This window comes from Crocuta crocuta, unplaced genomic scaffold, assembly GCF_008692635.1.
Source record: "Crocuta crocuta isolate KB4526 unplaced genomic scaffold, BGI_CrCroc_1.0 scaffold587, whole genome shotgun sequence".
NCBI classification, from domain to species: Eukaryota; Metazoa; Chordata; class Mammalia; order Carnivora; family Hyaenidae; genus Crocuta; species Crocuta crocuta.
In genome coordinates this window covers 2,444,559-2,460,149 of record NW_027532403.1, presented here as the reverse complement: position 1 = coordinate 2,460,149, position 15,591 = coordinate 2,444,559, and the positions used below count along the sequence as shown (strand labels likewise).

The 15,591-nt window shown below is 35.8% G+C and overlaps 1 protein-coding gene across 2 annotated transcripts in view; it reads right to left on the bottom strand.

The window, feature by feature from the left end:
* Positions 1-15,591, bottom strand: part of SEC24B (SEC24 homolog B, COPII component) — a 105,366-nt gene that overhangs the window by 9,643 nt on the left and 80,132 nt on the right. For both annotated transcript variants that reach the window (XM_077778451.1, XM_077778452.1), the window contains 10 exons: positions 15,189-15,298; positions 13,142-13,254; positions 9,717-9,835; positions 9,076-9,131; positions 8,622-8,828; positions 5,496-5,619; positions 4,904-5,062; positions 3,646-3,819; positions 2,271-2,381; positions 427-602 (listed from right to left, as the gene is read on the bottom strand). In XM_077778451.1, the coding sequence (XP_077634577.1) occupies positions 427-602; positions 2,271-2,381; positions 3,646-3,819; positions 4,904-5,062; positions 5,496-5,619; positions 8,622-8,828; positions 9,076-9,131; positions 9,717-9,835; positions 13,142-13,254; positions 15,189-15,298 (1,349 nt within the window). The remainder of the gene's footprint in view (positions 1-426; positions 603-2,270; positions 2,382-3,645; positions 3,820-4,903; positions 5,063-5,495; positions 5,620-8,621; positions 8,829-9,075; positions 9,132-9,716; positions 9,836-13,141; positions 13,255-15,188; positions 15,299-15,591) is intronic.

Below are 15,591 nucleotides of genomic sequence, written 5' to 3'. Positions count from 1 at the left end.
AAAAGAAAAGAAGAAATGGAGGGGGGGGGAGGGAGAGCGCACGTGCACGAGCAGGGGAAGGGCAGAGAGAGAAGGAGACACAGAATCTGAAGCAGGCTCCAGGCTCCAAGCTGACTGCACAGAGCCCGACACGGGGCTCAAACTCACAAACTGTGAGATCATGACCTGAGCCCACGTTGATGTTCAACTGACTGAGCCACCCAGGTGCCCCTTGTAGCTCCCACATATCAAAGAGTGAGAGCATATGGTTTTAAAAATGATTTTCATATACTTTCATTTTCCACTGATCTTCTGTTTTTCAAAACTTTTCCAGTGCTAAGCTGCCATAGTGTCTAGTTAAATATGAAAACCCCCAGAAAACCTGGATTTCATTTCTTCATCTATGGATTGAGAATTTTAGAAGACTTTATGTAGACAGAGAGCTACCTGTTTAAGAAGGGCCAAAACATAGAGAGGAAAGAGCCTGAGGGAGCTGGGGGCTATCAGGGCAGAGTGCTGTAAATTTGAGACCGTTGATCCGTAGGCAGACAAGGAATCCACAACAGCATTCACTAAGGCATCTCTTGCATCTGATAGGCTTGAGGAGACGGATCTATCAACAGCTATAAAGCAATCAAAATGAAAATGTACTGGCCATTAGATTCCAATGAATGCAATAAGAGATAAAATTTACATGAATTACTTAAGAAAGCAATAAAAACTTCTGTTTTTAGGATAGAAAGATACATTTCACCTGTCCCTTCATTTCCAAGTGTCTATTCATGACACAATTTTTGTGAAGTAAATCTGAACAATTCTATCAATCAGAACAAATCTATATTGTTTTGGACATTTTTGTTTTAGTCTCTATACATCTAAAAACGCTTAACTTCTATTGATATTAGAGAATGTGTACCATCCATTTACATCTGAGAAAGAAAGCTCTAAGGATGTTTTTATTTCTCCAGTAGAAGTCACATGGATAAAATATATATATTTTTTGCATAAACAATTTTAAGTTCTGTAGTCTGAGTTATAGCTTGTGATCCTCTAAAATCTTCTTTATTAAAGCATTTCCAGGTCAAGAGGGCAACTGAACACAGGTTCTCATGCAGACACTGAAGAGCCAGATATCAGTGTGAAAGTTATTTTCTTTCAAGTACATATTTTATTAAACTAGAAATAGCCTACAGATATGCCCATGTATTAAAAATAAAATTATATTGAAAAACTATCAGTTATACTGAATTTGAAATACAGGTAAAATAATAAAATATTGGGATACTTTAGTATATGCTATTGTAATTTTTCCCAAAATGGATAATGACTATTTTTCTCTAGGACTACATGAAAAATAAGGTTCATTTCATGTCAAAAAGGAAATTCATTAAAACAAAACCCCCAGTGTTACATGAATTCCCCAAAAGATTTTTTTTAACTTACATATAATAATATTCACTCTTTTGGGTATAATTCTATGGAGATTATATGTCAAAAGCACAGCCATGAAATCACTATCACAATCAAAATACACTAGAGTTCCATTATCCAAAAATAACCACTGGTGCCGGTCCCTTGTACAATTGTCCCACTATCCTTAACCCTGATAATCACTGTTCTGCTCTGCAACCCTAGAATTTTCCCTTTTCTAGAATGTCATATGAATATGTATACAGCTATCTCCTTTTGAAGCTAGCTCCTTTCCACTTAGCATAATGCCTCTGAGAGTCATCCATGTCTATTCATAGATCAACGATTCATTCATTTCTTTTTACCATGGAGTTATATTTCATGGTATGGATATACCAGTTTGTTCATACATTCATCAGTTTAAGGACATTTGGGTTGTTACCAGTTTTTAGTGATTATGAATTCCCCAGATGATTTTAAAGAATTAATAAGAAATGTAAGAACAGTCCAATTCACACTGTTGTAAATGAAAATGTAAAACATACACACTTAAAAAAAAATTTTTTTAATGCTTTATTTATTTTTGAGAGAGAGAGAGAGAGAGAGACAGTGTGTGCAGGGGAAGGTCAGAGAGAGAGGGAAACACAGAATCTGAAACAGGCTCCAGGCTCTGAGCTAGCTGTCAGCACAGAGCCCGACATGGGTCTCGAACCCACGAAGCGTGAGATCCTGACCTGAGCTGAAGTCAGATGCTTAACCGACTGAGCCACCCAGGTGCCCCAACATATACACTTTCTAAATATGAATTTCTAGGGTAAAAAAAATGTCCAGGTTTCAGTTTTTAGGAGAGAATAATACACTTCCTTCACATTTTTACTCACCCATGTTTGCCAGAAGGCAGATGGCAGCCTGTACGTCCACTCCTGCATAGACATCTGCTAGTGAACTCACTACCGGTAAACAGAGCGTGTGCACTCTAATTCTCCGCTCACCTACAGGAAATGATGAAATAATGTGAAAACAAATTAGACCCAGTCAGAAATAAAGCAAATAGGTCAAAACAGTATTCAAGTTACTATTTGATTGGATTAAATGACCAACAGGATTCTGAAATGTAGAAACAAAGTTTTACAAGTAATGTGTTTTAAAGAAAATCAAACACTCTCCAAATCTATAGATTATGATATATATTTTGCATATAGTTGAACATTAGGTTCTAGTTTTTATTTTAAAATTTATTATTATATTTTATTTATTTAGCGAGAGAAAGAGAGCACAAGCAGTGGAAAGGGACAGAGGGAGAGATACAGAGAATCTTAATTTTTTTATTTTTATTTATTTCTAGGAGAGAGAGAGAGAGACAGCGTGAGCAGGGGAGGGTCAGAGAGAGAGGGAGACACAGATTCTGAAACAGTCTCCAGGCTCTGAGCTGGCAGTCAGCACAGAGCCCGACGTGGAGCACGAACCGCGAGATCATGACCTAAGTGAAAGTCGGACGCTTAACCGACTAAGCCACCCAGGTGCCCCGAGATACAGAGAATCTTAGGCAGGCTCCATACTCAGTGCAGAGCCTGATATGGGGCTTGATCCCATGACCATGGGATCATGACCTGAGCGGAAATCAAGAGTTGGACACTCAACCAACTGAGCCTCTGAGGCACCTCCTGGTTTTTATTTTAATATCAATCATTCTTAATTATATACAACATTGTAAAATGTCAGAAAACTTGACTGTCAAATAACATGGGTCTTACATGATCTACAGAGTTATTTACTTTAGGGGGCAAAAAATAATGCTAAGACGACATAGCTGGATTTAGCATGAGTTTACCAGACACATATGAACTTGAGAATCCATGACTTCCATGAGTCAAAAATATTAAATATTAGATATGAAAGGGGCACTTGGGTCGCTCAGTTGGTTGAGTGTCTGACTCTTGATTTAGGCTCAGGTCATGATCCCAGGGTTGTGGGATTGAGCCTTGCACTGGGTTCGGCACCGAGTGTGGAGCCTGCTTGGGATTTTCTCCCCCACTCGTGCGTACTCTCTCTCTCCCTTAGCAAAACAAAACAACAAAACGATATTAAAGATTCAAAATGAGTTAAAAAAAATAAAACAGAACATATATTTGATTAATAACTAATGCATATTCCATTTATCTCCCACTATACATTCATTCTTTCTCCCCATTTCCACCAGCATGTAAAAGGAGGGGGAAATTGCTGCTGATTATATTTCATATCTGTTAACATTACCTTTGCTTGATGTATATAATAGAGCTGTCTGAAAGCACACTAAGGAAGTATCTGTCAGATTTTCTTCAATTGAAAGCTGTACTGCAAATCCAGCATCAGGATTGATGTTGGCAAGGGATAACAAATCAGTGGAACGGACAAAGAAATTTCCATGAAAAGTGTGCATTGAAAGACCTAGAGAAGAGAAAACTTGTTATAAAAGATGAAGTAACAAAAGTGTCTTTACCTCAGGCTAAAGCCACTTTTTAAAGTAGAAACTATCTCTGATTTTGAATTAAAAAAAAAAAAATTTTTTTTAAAGTAGCCTCTACACTGGATGCATGGAGTCCAATGCAGAGCTTGAAATTAAGACTCTGAGATCAAGAGTCAGATGCTTAACCGACTGAGCCACTCAGGTATCCCTCTGATTTTGAATCAAAAGGATTATGATTAGGGTGTTAGTAGAGGTTCTAAAATATCAATTAAAACAAACAAACAAACAATGCAGGTTATATAAAAGAGAGTATACATTTAACTTGCACTGATAACTAATCTTTTCTCCCACGTGATTTGAAGTCACAAAAATATCTAATATAAAAAATGAAACTAATGACGATTACTATACAACTCATTTAAGATTTAAAATTGAGGGGGGAGGCGCGCACCTAGGTGGCTCAGTCAGTTAAGCATCTGACTTCTGCTCAGGTCATGATCTCATGGCTCGTGGGTTTGAGCCCTGCGTCAGGCTCTGGGCTGACATTTCAGAGCCTGGAGCCTGCTTTAGACTCTGTCTCTCTCTCTCTCTATGTCCCCCGGCCCTGCCCCCACTTGTGTTCTGTCTCTCTTTCAAAAATAAACAAACTTCAAAAAAAATTTTTTTAAAGAATTAAAATTAGGGAGGAGAGTCCCTCCAGCAAACATTCACACAAAACTGAGTAATGCAAACTGAAGACTAACTGAATGATTATGAAGGCAAAGATCATTCATCAGAAAATTTTTACTTATGATCTTCCCTACTTCACTAATTCTCCTTCTAAAATCACCTCCAATATGGCTTTTTTCTTAGGTTCTTCCTAATAAAGCAAACATACTTCTGCTCATTTATTCAAGTTACTTAAGAAACTGGGCAAGATTATTCAATAACTATAAATATTTATTTAAAATAGCTCATAGCTGACTGGTTCAAGTAGAGTCCTGAATGATGAAGAATCATTACCGGTAGTCAAAGTAATTTTCACAAAAGTATATAATATGAAGCATAATTTTTATAATTTCATACCTTTAGTACACCTTATTCTCATAACAGCTTCAAACCCAATTTTTCTTGTGAGATACCGTTTCAGGTCTTTCTGTAACTTTTCTGCTTGTGAAGGATTGTGAGTATAATGGAAAGATGGATAATAATAGATACACCCTGCAGAATACTTGGACATGCAAGCTTTAGAGAGAAATATAAAAAAATATTAGCTACAGAAACAATAATATCCTATAATAATATCTAGGAATATCTTACTTGTCCAACAATAGTACAGATTCTTATATCATGAAAAAAATCTAAGTCATAATGAGGAAGCCTAAGATGTCAAAATAAGAATAATATATAAATCTGTGAAAACACAAATATTTGTAAAGTATCTGATAAGGTTTATTGTTGAGCAGAATGGTAAAGGAATTAGACTTTAAAAACAAATAGTAATAGCATTTTAGATTTGTATGGTGCTTTCCAGTTTACGGTAATTTTCATAGATATCATCTATATAATTCACATGCTTTTTACCTAACCCAAATATTGAGAACTCTTACTCAGGAGTTTAGATTTGATTATATGCTAAAAATGTTTATGTAAACAGACGAACACGGTATCTCCTTACCTAGAGACGCGAGGTCAGAATACTGTGAACTTAAAAGGAACAGATCCACTGCAGTCTGCTGTCCTGAGCAATCTAAAGCCAGTTTCTTATAAAAATCAGTTGCAGGGCCAAGATGCTGTACAACCTAAGTCAACAGGTCATAAAGTAAGAGCTAGAAACCTTGCACAATGCACACATTTCTACATCTCTCTTTTATTAATGAAGACAATACTTTATCCTCCTACCAAACTAAGTAAGTTTTTAAAACTCCTAGGTAGTTGGCATAGATCCTTGTTAACATTTATAAAGTACTAATAAAGGACTGTTTGAGATGTTTTAAATAAATTAAAGTTACCTACATTTTACAGATGAGGAAACTGAGACAAAAAATGATTAAGTAACAACCAATTATGTAGTTAGTGAGTGGTGGAAGTTGGAATATAAAACTGAGAAGTCTGGCTCTGGCTGCAGAGTGAGTGCTGTTAATCATCACTGTATCCTGTTACATGACAATGTGACAGAATCAAAGGCTGAGGAAGGTTTTTCCTATTGGCATGAGGACACTGGAGCTGAGAAGGTGGCACTGGTGAAGAGTTGAAAATGCAAGAGTCAGGGGTGACTGAGTGGCTCAGTTGGCTAAGGGTCTGACTTTGGCTCAGGTCATGATCTCACGGTTCGTGGGTTCAAGCCCCGCATCAGGCTCTGTGCTGACAGCTCAGAGCCTGGAACCTGTTTCGGATTCTGTGTCTCCCTCTCTCTCTGCCCTCCCCCACTCATGTTCTGTCTCAAAAATAAAGAAACTATAAAAAAATAAAATAAAAAAAATGCAAGAGTCAGACTCCAATTCTTAATTCCTATGCTACATTACATAACAAAATATTTCAATCCTCTTAATTATAATGTATGATTACTATATTAGAGTTTACTCAGATATGAAGAAATATGTAAATCAGAACAGCTATTTTTAAGCTTCTGAGTCTCAGGAAATAAAGACTATTTCCGAAAGTTAAATGAGATAAATAAAACAAAACTGTATCAGAGACTTCAGTAACATACAACACCTTCCTCTGTTCAAAACCCCTCAGTATTCTATAATGGATTACAATGGATCAATGGACTGAATGCTAGCTGTAGTTGATGAGTTTAAAAAATATATTTGCCCTACTTTATTTTAAAATTAGACTTTTTCTTAAAAAACAACTTAAAACTGTACTTTCTGGGGGTCCCTAGGTGGCTCAGTTAGTTTAGCGTCCTACTCTCGACCTCAGGGTTGTGAGTTCAAGCCCTGCTTTGGTCTCCACACTGGGCATGAAGCCTACTTAAAAACAAACACAAAAATAAAAAAACCTTCCTAATAATGCACTTTCTATAAAAAGTAAAATATGGCATTATTTTTCTCTAGCAAATTGATGAAAAACAAAAAAAAACAGTAATAATAATGGCTAGAAGATTTAAGAGTCCTTAAGGATACAGTTGATAAAAACAAAACAAAACAAAACCCAAGCAAGTAAAACATATTAATAACTTTTTTTAAAAATTTTTTTATGTTTTATTCATTTCTGAGAGAGACAGCATGAACAGAGGAGGGTCAGAGAAAGAGGGAGACGCAGAATCTGAAACAGACTCCAGGCTCTGAGCTAGCTGTCAGCACAGAGCTCGACGCAGGGCTTGAACCCACGAACTGTGAGATCATGACCTGAGCTGAAGTCGGATGCTTAACCGACTGAGCCACCCAGGCGCCTAAAACATATTAATAACTTAAGTTTGAGCCAATAATTTCACTTCTAGGAATTTTTCCCAAGGAAAAACTAAATATATGGTTAAATATTTACGGCATTATTAAAACTGTTTAGTTCATACTCAACGAGTTGTAATATTATTCCTTTGAGGTGAGATAAAACTTATACACACTACAAAAATGATTTTCCTAGCTTATTTATTATTTGAAATAAGGGATTAAAATATTTTGACCAAATCTTCATGTAAAACCCAAGTAATATTCAGTCTCATAGTCTTTTTTTTTTAAATAGTGAAAATACTGGAGACAACTGTCAGTAGCTAGGAAGTAAGCTATAAATCAACTACTTTCATATTTACTAAAAAATATTTTTTTATTTTTGAAAGTTTATCTTTCTCAGTAATCTTTACCTTCAAAGTGCAGCTTGAACTCATGACCCTGAGATCAAAAGTTGCATGCTCTTCTGACTGAGCCAGCCAGGTGTCTCTAAAAAATATTTTTAAAAGATAATTTTCAGGGTCACCTGGGTGGCTCAGTCGGTTAAACCACCAACTTCGGCTCACGTCATGATCTCAAGGTTCCTGAGTTCAAGCCCCGTGTTGGGATATGTTGACAGCTCAAAGCCCGGAGCCTGTTTCGGATTCTGCATTTCCCTTCTCTCTCTGTCCCTCCCCTGCTTATGCTGTCTCTCTGTCTCAAAAATAAATAACATTAAAAAAAAATTAAGACAATTTTCAGGGACTTCAGAAAATGCTCACAATGTACCCCTCAATGAAAAACAGTCAGTTAAAAATATACTGTACATGTATGGTGCCTGATCATGGTTATTTGTAGGTGTTTATATAAACATTATCTTTTTTTAAAAAAGTATTTTATTTTTAAGTAATCTCTACACCCAACGTGGGGCTCAAACTTAAGCCCCCAAGATCAGGAGTCATATTTTCTTCAAGTGAGCCAGCCAAGCACGCCTAAATGCTATTACCTTGATAGTAAAGATTACTGATGGTTTACATTTGTTCTACAATGGTTTGTATTATCTTTATAATTAAAATATTTTAGTATGAGCATGTTAAATTGTAATAGCTCAGATGTAGTATTATCACTTGTGTAACAGAAAAGAGCACCACAGCCAGAAAATCAAGTCACACCTTTACCATTAGTTACTTAACCTTTAGCAAGTTTAATGTATTTTCCTCATCTGTAAAATGAAAGGATTAGAGGAAATTATTTTTAAATTTCTATGACTTGCAAACAAAGTAATATGAAGAACGCAAAATGATAATTAAACTTTCTCACCAGATTTTTACTATCAATGAATTAAAAAAGGAGAATAACAAACAAATAACTACACAGTCTATGGAGGTACAAAACAGCATCTTAAATATACAGAGAAACCAAATCTAAAATACCTTTGTGCTTGATCTCTGATTAGGATCTTCTCTGGACTGCAGAACTCCTGCACCCAAGGAAGGTAACTGTGTCTGAAATACAGACACACGGCCACCTGTTGGAGACATTAATTTAAAGGCAGCCTGAAGCGCAGGACCAAGGGCACTGTGGGTTTCTCTTGTATTGGTGAACATATTTGGTAATGCATTCAATAAGTCTTTTATAAGCTGGGAAAACAAAGATTAAAAGTTGAATTACTCAGAGGGCAAGGCAGTTTTCTTCTTTAAAACATTCTGGAGTATAATACATACCACTGTATCTTGGGGGATATAAACCCAAGGGTTAATCAATAAATATGCTACCTACATTGTCTATGCAATATTAATATACTAAGTAAACAAATGTTCAAGATTTTAGTAAACAGTTGAAATAACAGAAATATTTTCATACTTTTAAGAAAAAAGTCAATCTCACCTCTTTACTTTCATATAGATTCACAAGTAAGCTATCCGGTGTAGGGAGAAAAACATCTAAAGGGAAAACATGTATTTTAATCAACAGATAAATCAAGTCAAAAGAATATCATAAATTTAAAAATCTTAGTTTTTACCAGGCTGTATAAATAATGGGAACCATGATACTGCTTTATTAAATATATATATATACTTTATTAAATATATATTATACACATGTGTGTGTACACATGTATAAGTATACACACAGGCACAGAAAACTTAGAATGAAATATGTTCCAGGAAACAAACTATCTATCTCTCTAGAGAGAGACCAGAAGAAAGAGGTAGAGGGAGAAGGACAGAGAAAGAGAGAAAACATGAGCTAGGGAGTGGGGCAGAGGAAGAAAGAAAAAATTTCAACAGGATCCACACTTAGTGCAGAGCCGGATGTGGGGCTGGATCTCACAACCCTGGGATCATGACCTGAGCCGAATCAAGAGTTGGACGCTCAACCAACTGAGCCACCCAGGCACCTCACCAGGAAACTGTTTTTAAACAACATCAAAGTGTGCCAAATTATCCTTACAGCCCCATGACAGGATGTATTATCAAATAAAGTAGCCTCAATTCCAAAATCAGAGACTTCTATTCACTGCTTACCATCTATATCAGACACAATCAACATCTGAGGCTGTGATAATCCTTCTTGTAAATTGTAGAAATGAATAGTGCTATCGAAGGTCATGAATCCTATTCTTGTTCGTGAATCTCCAGGAAGCCTAAGGATAAAAATGATAATTTTAATTTTCTTTTTTACATTTATTTATTTTTGAGAGACAGGTAAGACATAGCGTGAGCGGGAGAGGTTCAAGGAAAGAAGGAGACGCAGAATCTGAAACAGGCTCCAGGCTCTGAGCAAGCATTTAACACAGAGCCTGACGCAGGGCTCGAACCCACGAACTGTGAGATTATGACCTGAGCCAAAGTCGGACGCTCAACCAACTGAGCCTCTCAGGGGCTCCAAAAATGATAATTTTAAATTCAAAGTGTTTAGTAACATATTAAAAAAATAATGAAATAGTAAACTAAGTCTAAGAATAATTACACGTGCTTTTTCATAGAGAACAGAAAGTTATTCCTCTGTAAATCAACATACATTAGAAAAGAAGAGCAAAGATGAAACATCCCATTTTCAGATGAAACCAACATGTTTAGAGTTAATACTTCAGAAAACTGAACCATGTTCAAATAATAAACCAAAGCTAAAAATGAAATATTTTAAAAATCAAAGATTTCTTCTTAACTTGCCTCTAACACACACTCCTTTAACTAAAAATTTACTCATATTTTCAGTTCCAATACTACAAAGAGTGTATCTAGCTTAAACAGTTTTAAGGGCAGAATGACAAATGAGCACTTTCCATGAAAAGACAATGTAATGTAAATCAGATTTTAATGTAGAAATTTTTAAATAAAAGTCACATTTCAGAACAGCAAGACATTTCATCTATTATCAGTCTTTTAAAAGTTGGGGCATCTGGGTAGGTCAGTCGGTTAAGCCTCTGACTTCAGCTCAGGTCATGGTCTTGCAGTTTGTGAGTTCAAGCCCTGCGTCTAGCTCTGTGCTGACAGTTCAAGCCCTGTGTGTAGCTTTGTGCTGACAGCTCAGAGACTGGAGCCTGCTTTAGATTCTGTGACTCTTTCCCTCTCTGTCCTTCCCCTGCTCACTTTCTGTCTCTCAAAAAATAAATAAATAAAAACATTAAAAGTTTTCCACAAGAACTCAGTATTCAAAAGTCAATGCCATGGCATAAAGAATTACCATTTCTTTGCCTGTCAGGTTCTCCTTATTGATAAAATGGATGCCTCATCTTACAGAAGTATATTTTTAAGTACCACTAACTATGTTAACTGCTGTTATAATTTATTATTTTAGCAATGCTTTTAAAATATTTTTGAATATCTTAGGATGCCAAAATAGTGTACATCAAAAACAAGCATTATTACTATTATGCATGATTGATCAGGCTAGTTAGCTGGTTCACAAACAAGGTCAAAATATATTTCAGAAAACAGAATGCATCAAGTTATGTGGGTGTTTAGCTTACCAATACTGGTCAAGATTTATGACGTTTCTTTTCTTTTTTTTTTTTTTTTAACTTTTAAAAATGTTTATTTATTTCTGAGAGAGAGAAAGAGACAGCGTGAGCAGGGGTGAGTCAGAGAGAGCGGGAGACATAGAATCTGAAACAGGCTCCAGGCTCTGAGCTAGCTGTCAGCACAGAGTCCGACATGGGGCTCGAACCCACGAGCCATGAGATCATGACCTGAGCCTAAGCTGGATGCTTAACCGACTGAGCCACCCAGGCGCCCCAAGATTTATGATGTTTCTACAGACGATCCTTCACTCCTCTCAAATTTCTAAGGTCATGGCGTGTTAGGGTTGTTTGTTATCAGTCAGAATGGAGACTCCCCATCTACTCTACCCCAGGCTCCAAATTCAGAGTTGAACTGGAATTGCTCCACATCAAATTCCTCTTTCTCAAAGTTATGTCCATAACCCTTTCCAAAAACAAGTTATCTTTTTTTTTATTTTCCTAATGCTTCTATTTTCTGATTAATCAAATATATACAAATATTTATGTACATATGTATGTATGTATGTTTTAACTGATTTTCCATTCCCAATTTTATCCTTTTGGTTTTGCATAGTCTATTTAACTCACAAATAGTCACTCATTGGACTGGCTCCTATTTCTAGGATTATATCCTCATACTTTTTCAGCAAGCTGACTCTTCAGTTTTAAAACTATTTCTTTGCAGTCTTCCATTGCTACTCACTGCTGAAGCTATACCTGAATTAATAAGCACCTGTGCCTAAAAACAGGGCGAATGCTTCAATCAAGGATAAAAATATGAAAACTTTAAGTTACTAAAAGAAACTAAAAGCAAATCATTTAATGTTTCTGGGTATTTTAATCTACTAGTCATAGGCCCAGATCAGTGATATGCAGACTATGGTAACAAGAGCTAGCACTTAACAGAACAAGGACTCTCAAACTTAAACGGAAGATGGGAGAGAACCTTCTGGAATCACCAAGAGTACTTCTGACAAAGTACTTTTTGTACTTCTTTACATATGTCAAGACCAATGCAGATGGGAGCCACTCTTATTAATAACCCATATCTCCTATGGGTTTTGGGAGTAAAAAAAAGCAATGTACAAACTACTTTGTTTTCCAGAGATTTGGAAGGTTCATTTTTCAAGCTAGTTGAGGGTCTCCTTCATGACCAACACTAGGCAGGAATTAGAGCCAATATCCTATACTCTATTTCTACTTGCACAATACAGCTCATTTCTCATATGCCAAAATGAAGAGTTCAGTTTCTGGGTTCCTGAAATATTCAGCACAAAATCAATTCCTTCTTTCCCTTTATCTGGTTCATTTTCTCAATAGGGCATTTGAAACTAATATGAAAAACTCCTTGCTCAGGCATAAATTACAGCTACATATCTCTCATCCAGATCCTTGATACCCTGGTCAGTGCTCAGATGTGCCAAGTCCAAGGAACAGTTAGATGAGATCTAAATTCTTTAGCAAGTATTAAACATTTACAATTTTATGATTCAGATACCAAGTCATAAATCATAATAATTGAAGTAGCAGGATCCTTGGTCTGAGGTGGACAAGAAGTACTCTTTTTAGTTTTTTTTTTTAAATTTTTTAAATTTTTTTTTATTTATTTCTGAGAGAGAGAGACAGACAGACAGACAGATAGACAGACAGACAGCATGAGCAGGGGAGGGTCAGAGAAAGAGGGAGACACAGAATCTGACAGGCTCTAGGCTCTGAGCTAGCTGTTAGCACAGAGCCTGATGCAGGGTCAAACCCACAAACCGAGAGATCAAGACCTGAGCCGAAGTGGGATGCTTAACCGACTGAGCCACCCAGGTGCCCCAAGAAGTACTCTTGCAGTGACAGATACATGAAGTCAAACTGTAATAAAAACTAACCCCATAAGTTGCCAATAAACTTATATATATTTGTGTACACACAAACACATGAGTAAAAAAAATTTCTTACTTGTCTAGATTTTCTAACAAGGACTGGCACAAAATTGTCAAATATCCAGCTTCCACTGCATTATGAGATACATCTAAAACAAACAGGTAAACTGCAGGTTGAGGAGGACGAAGCTGAAAGGAATAAAAATAGTTTTATTTCTTTAATAGGTACAATTTATTCTTTTTATATCACTATTACTACTGGGTATTTACTGATGATACAATAAAACACACAGATAGGATCGACATTTTGTAAGATCTTGTGTACAAATGAAAATGACATTCCTTTAACTTATTTTCTTATAAGTTGGTTGTATATTAAGCATAATAAGGCAGTTGTTACACAGTACTGGTTAAATAGATAGCCTAAACGTTTTTATTATCATTATTATTATTATTATTATTTCTAGGAGAGAGAGAGACACAGCGTGAGCAGGGGAGGGTCAGAGAGAGAGGGAGACACAGACTCTGAAATAGGCTCCAGGCTTTGAGCTGGCAGTCAGCACAGAGCCCGATGCGGGGCTTGAACCCACGAATCGCGAGATCATGACCTAAGTGAAAGCTGGACGCTCAATCGACTAAGCCACCCAGGTACCCCCTAAACGTTTTTCTGATAGAATGTTAATTGAAATATCTTTCAAAGAAAAATTAGGCTTATTTACCATTACTGTGAACGAACCTCTATATCCCTTCCCTACTCCAAAAACATTGTTTTTTATATTTCTTTTTTAAAACCTTACAACTAATACTACTAGCTGTTGGGTCACGTCATGGTGGCTAAATCACAAGCATTAAGTGCTAAGTGTAAAGAAAGTCTTGGTGATGGTATTTTAAATATGTTAAGTCATTATCTGGTAGATATAGATACTCAAGTATTTATAGGTTAAATGATATGATGCTGGGATCAGCATTTAATAAACTCCAGAGTGGGTGAAGGGAGGAAGCACTGGGGTGGACTGGGGATAGACGAAATATATTTAGCAAAATGTTGCTAACTGTTGAAGCTTGGTGATAGGTAAATAATGGCACACTATACTATTATTTCTTTTTTGAAGTATGCTTGAAAAATTACTGCTATAAAAAGTTAAAAGAATATATAAAATCTTTTTTTCTTAATATGCCAACCAAAGATCATATGGCAAAAATTAAAGATTAACTTCTTGCTTCAGTACTTCAGGAGCCAGAACAGAGTTGTGAATAGAAGTTGTAAAGAAGGCAAGAAGTTCAGAGTAAAAGGGCCCAAGAGAAAGTTTACTACAGTTAATAGGGAAACAGACAGGGAACTAGGAATCAACTGGGCAGATGCTAAACTGGACCATAAAAATTACAAAAATAAAGAAAGAGATGGGCCAAACCGCAGGAACTTTATACACATCAGCTGTCTCTGTTCACGTTTCCCCACCAGCAAGCAACACTGTACATTTTTGGAGACAACAAAGATTAGTCATGAGGATACTGAAGAAATGTAGTTACTAATAATACATTTAAAATGAATAGATATGATAAAAGAGGAGGAGAACTTAAGCCAATAATTCATTTTTGTAAACAGAAAAGAAGAATGAGATCTTAAAGAGCTAGTATAATTAAAGAACAAGTAGAATTTTATGATGAACTGGAGAGAGAAAAGTTAAAGTGAGGTCAATATCCATTTATCTTGATATCTGTACTGGGTAAACCAGTAAGATGGGGGTATCTTTAAGAGCCAGAAAACCGCAGCTTTTGGCAAAAACATGAGTTTTTCTGTTTGAAGGTCTTAAATATTAAATGGTAAAAGGATATTTATATTCATTCCATGCCAGTAATCAAATCAAAACGACAACAAATTATAAACATTAGTGCTTATCATAAAACATTACTAATGTTTCTTAGTGACATAACTGCATTCTTTTAGGACATCAAGTAACCTTTACAAAAAGTTTTCTATTTGTTAAGTATAAAATTTCAGTATTACTGTAAAAAATTAATATTGGGGACAATTCAAAATTTTGCAAGAATTTACTTCACAGCAAATTATAAATGACCAATACAGTTATATCCCATGACTAATTTTTACACTGAGTAGTTACCATGTAATCTGAAGAAGCAATGAATTCCACAGTTGAATTCTGAACTTCTGGTCGTTTATGAGGCTCTCCATAAGATCGAGTTAGGGGGTTATACATAAATTCTTCAGGAACTAGGTAAGAAATAGAAATCCAGTACAAAGTTAGTAATACATTTTGTAACTAAACACACATGTGCATACCAAGAAATAAACACCTTCATCATCAATATTTATATCAAGTTTACAACAGTTCTGTGAACATCTCATGGTAAAAATACTCTTAAAAAAAAAATATCAAGATAAGATAAACATAAAATAAACGCTTGAAATCAAGAGAGGAACCAGGACAAAGGTAACCTGATTCTTAGGCTTGTGTCCGATTTATTATATCACATGATACGGAAAAAAAAAATCAGACAGAAACA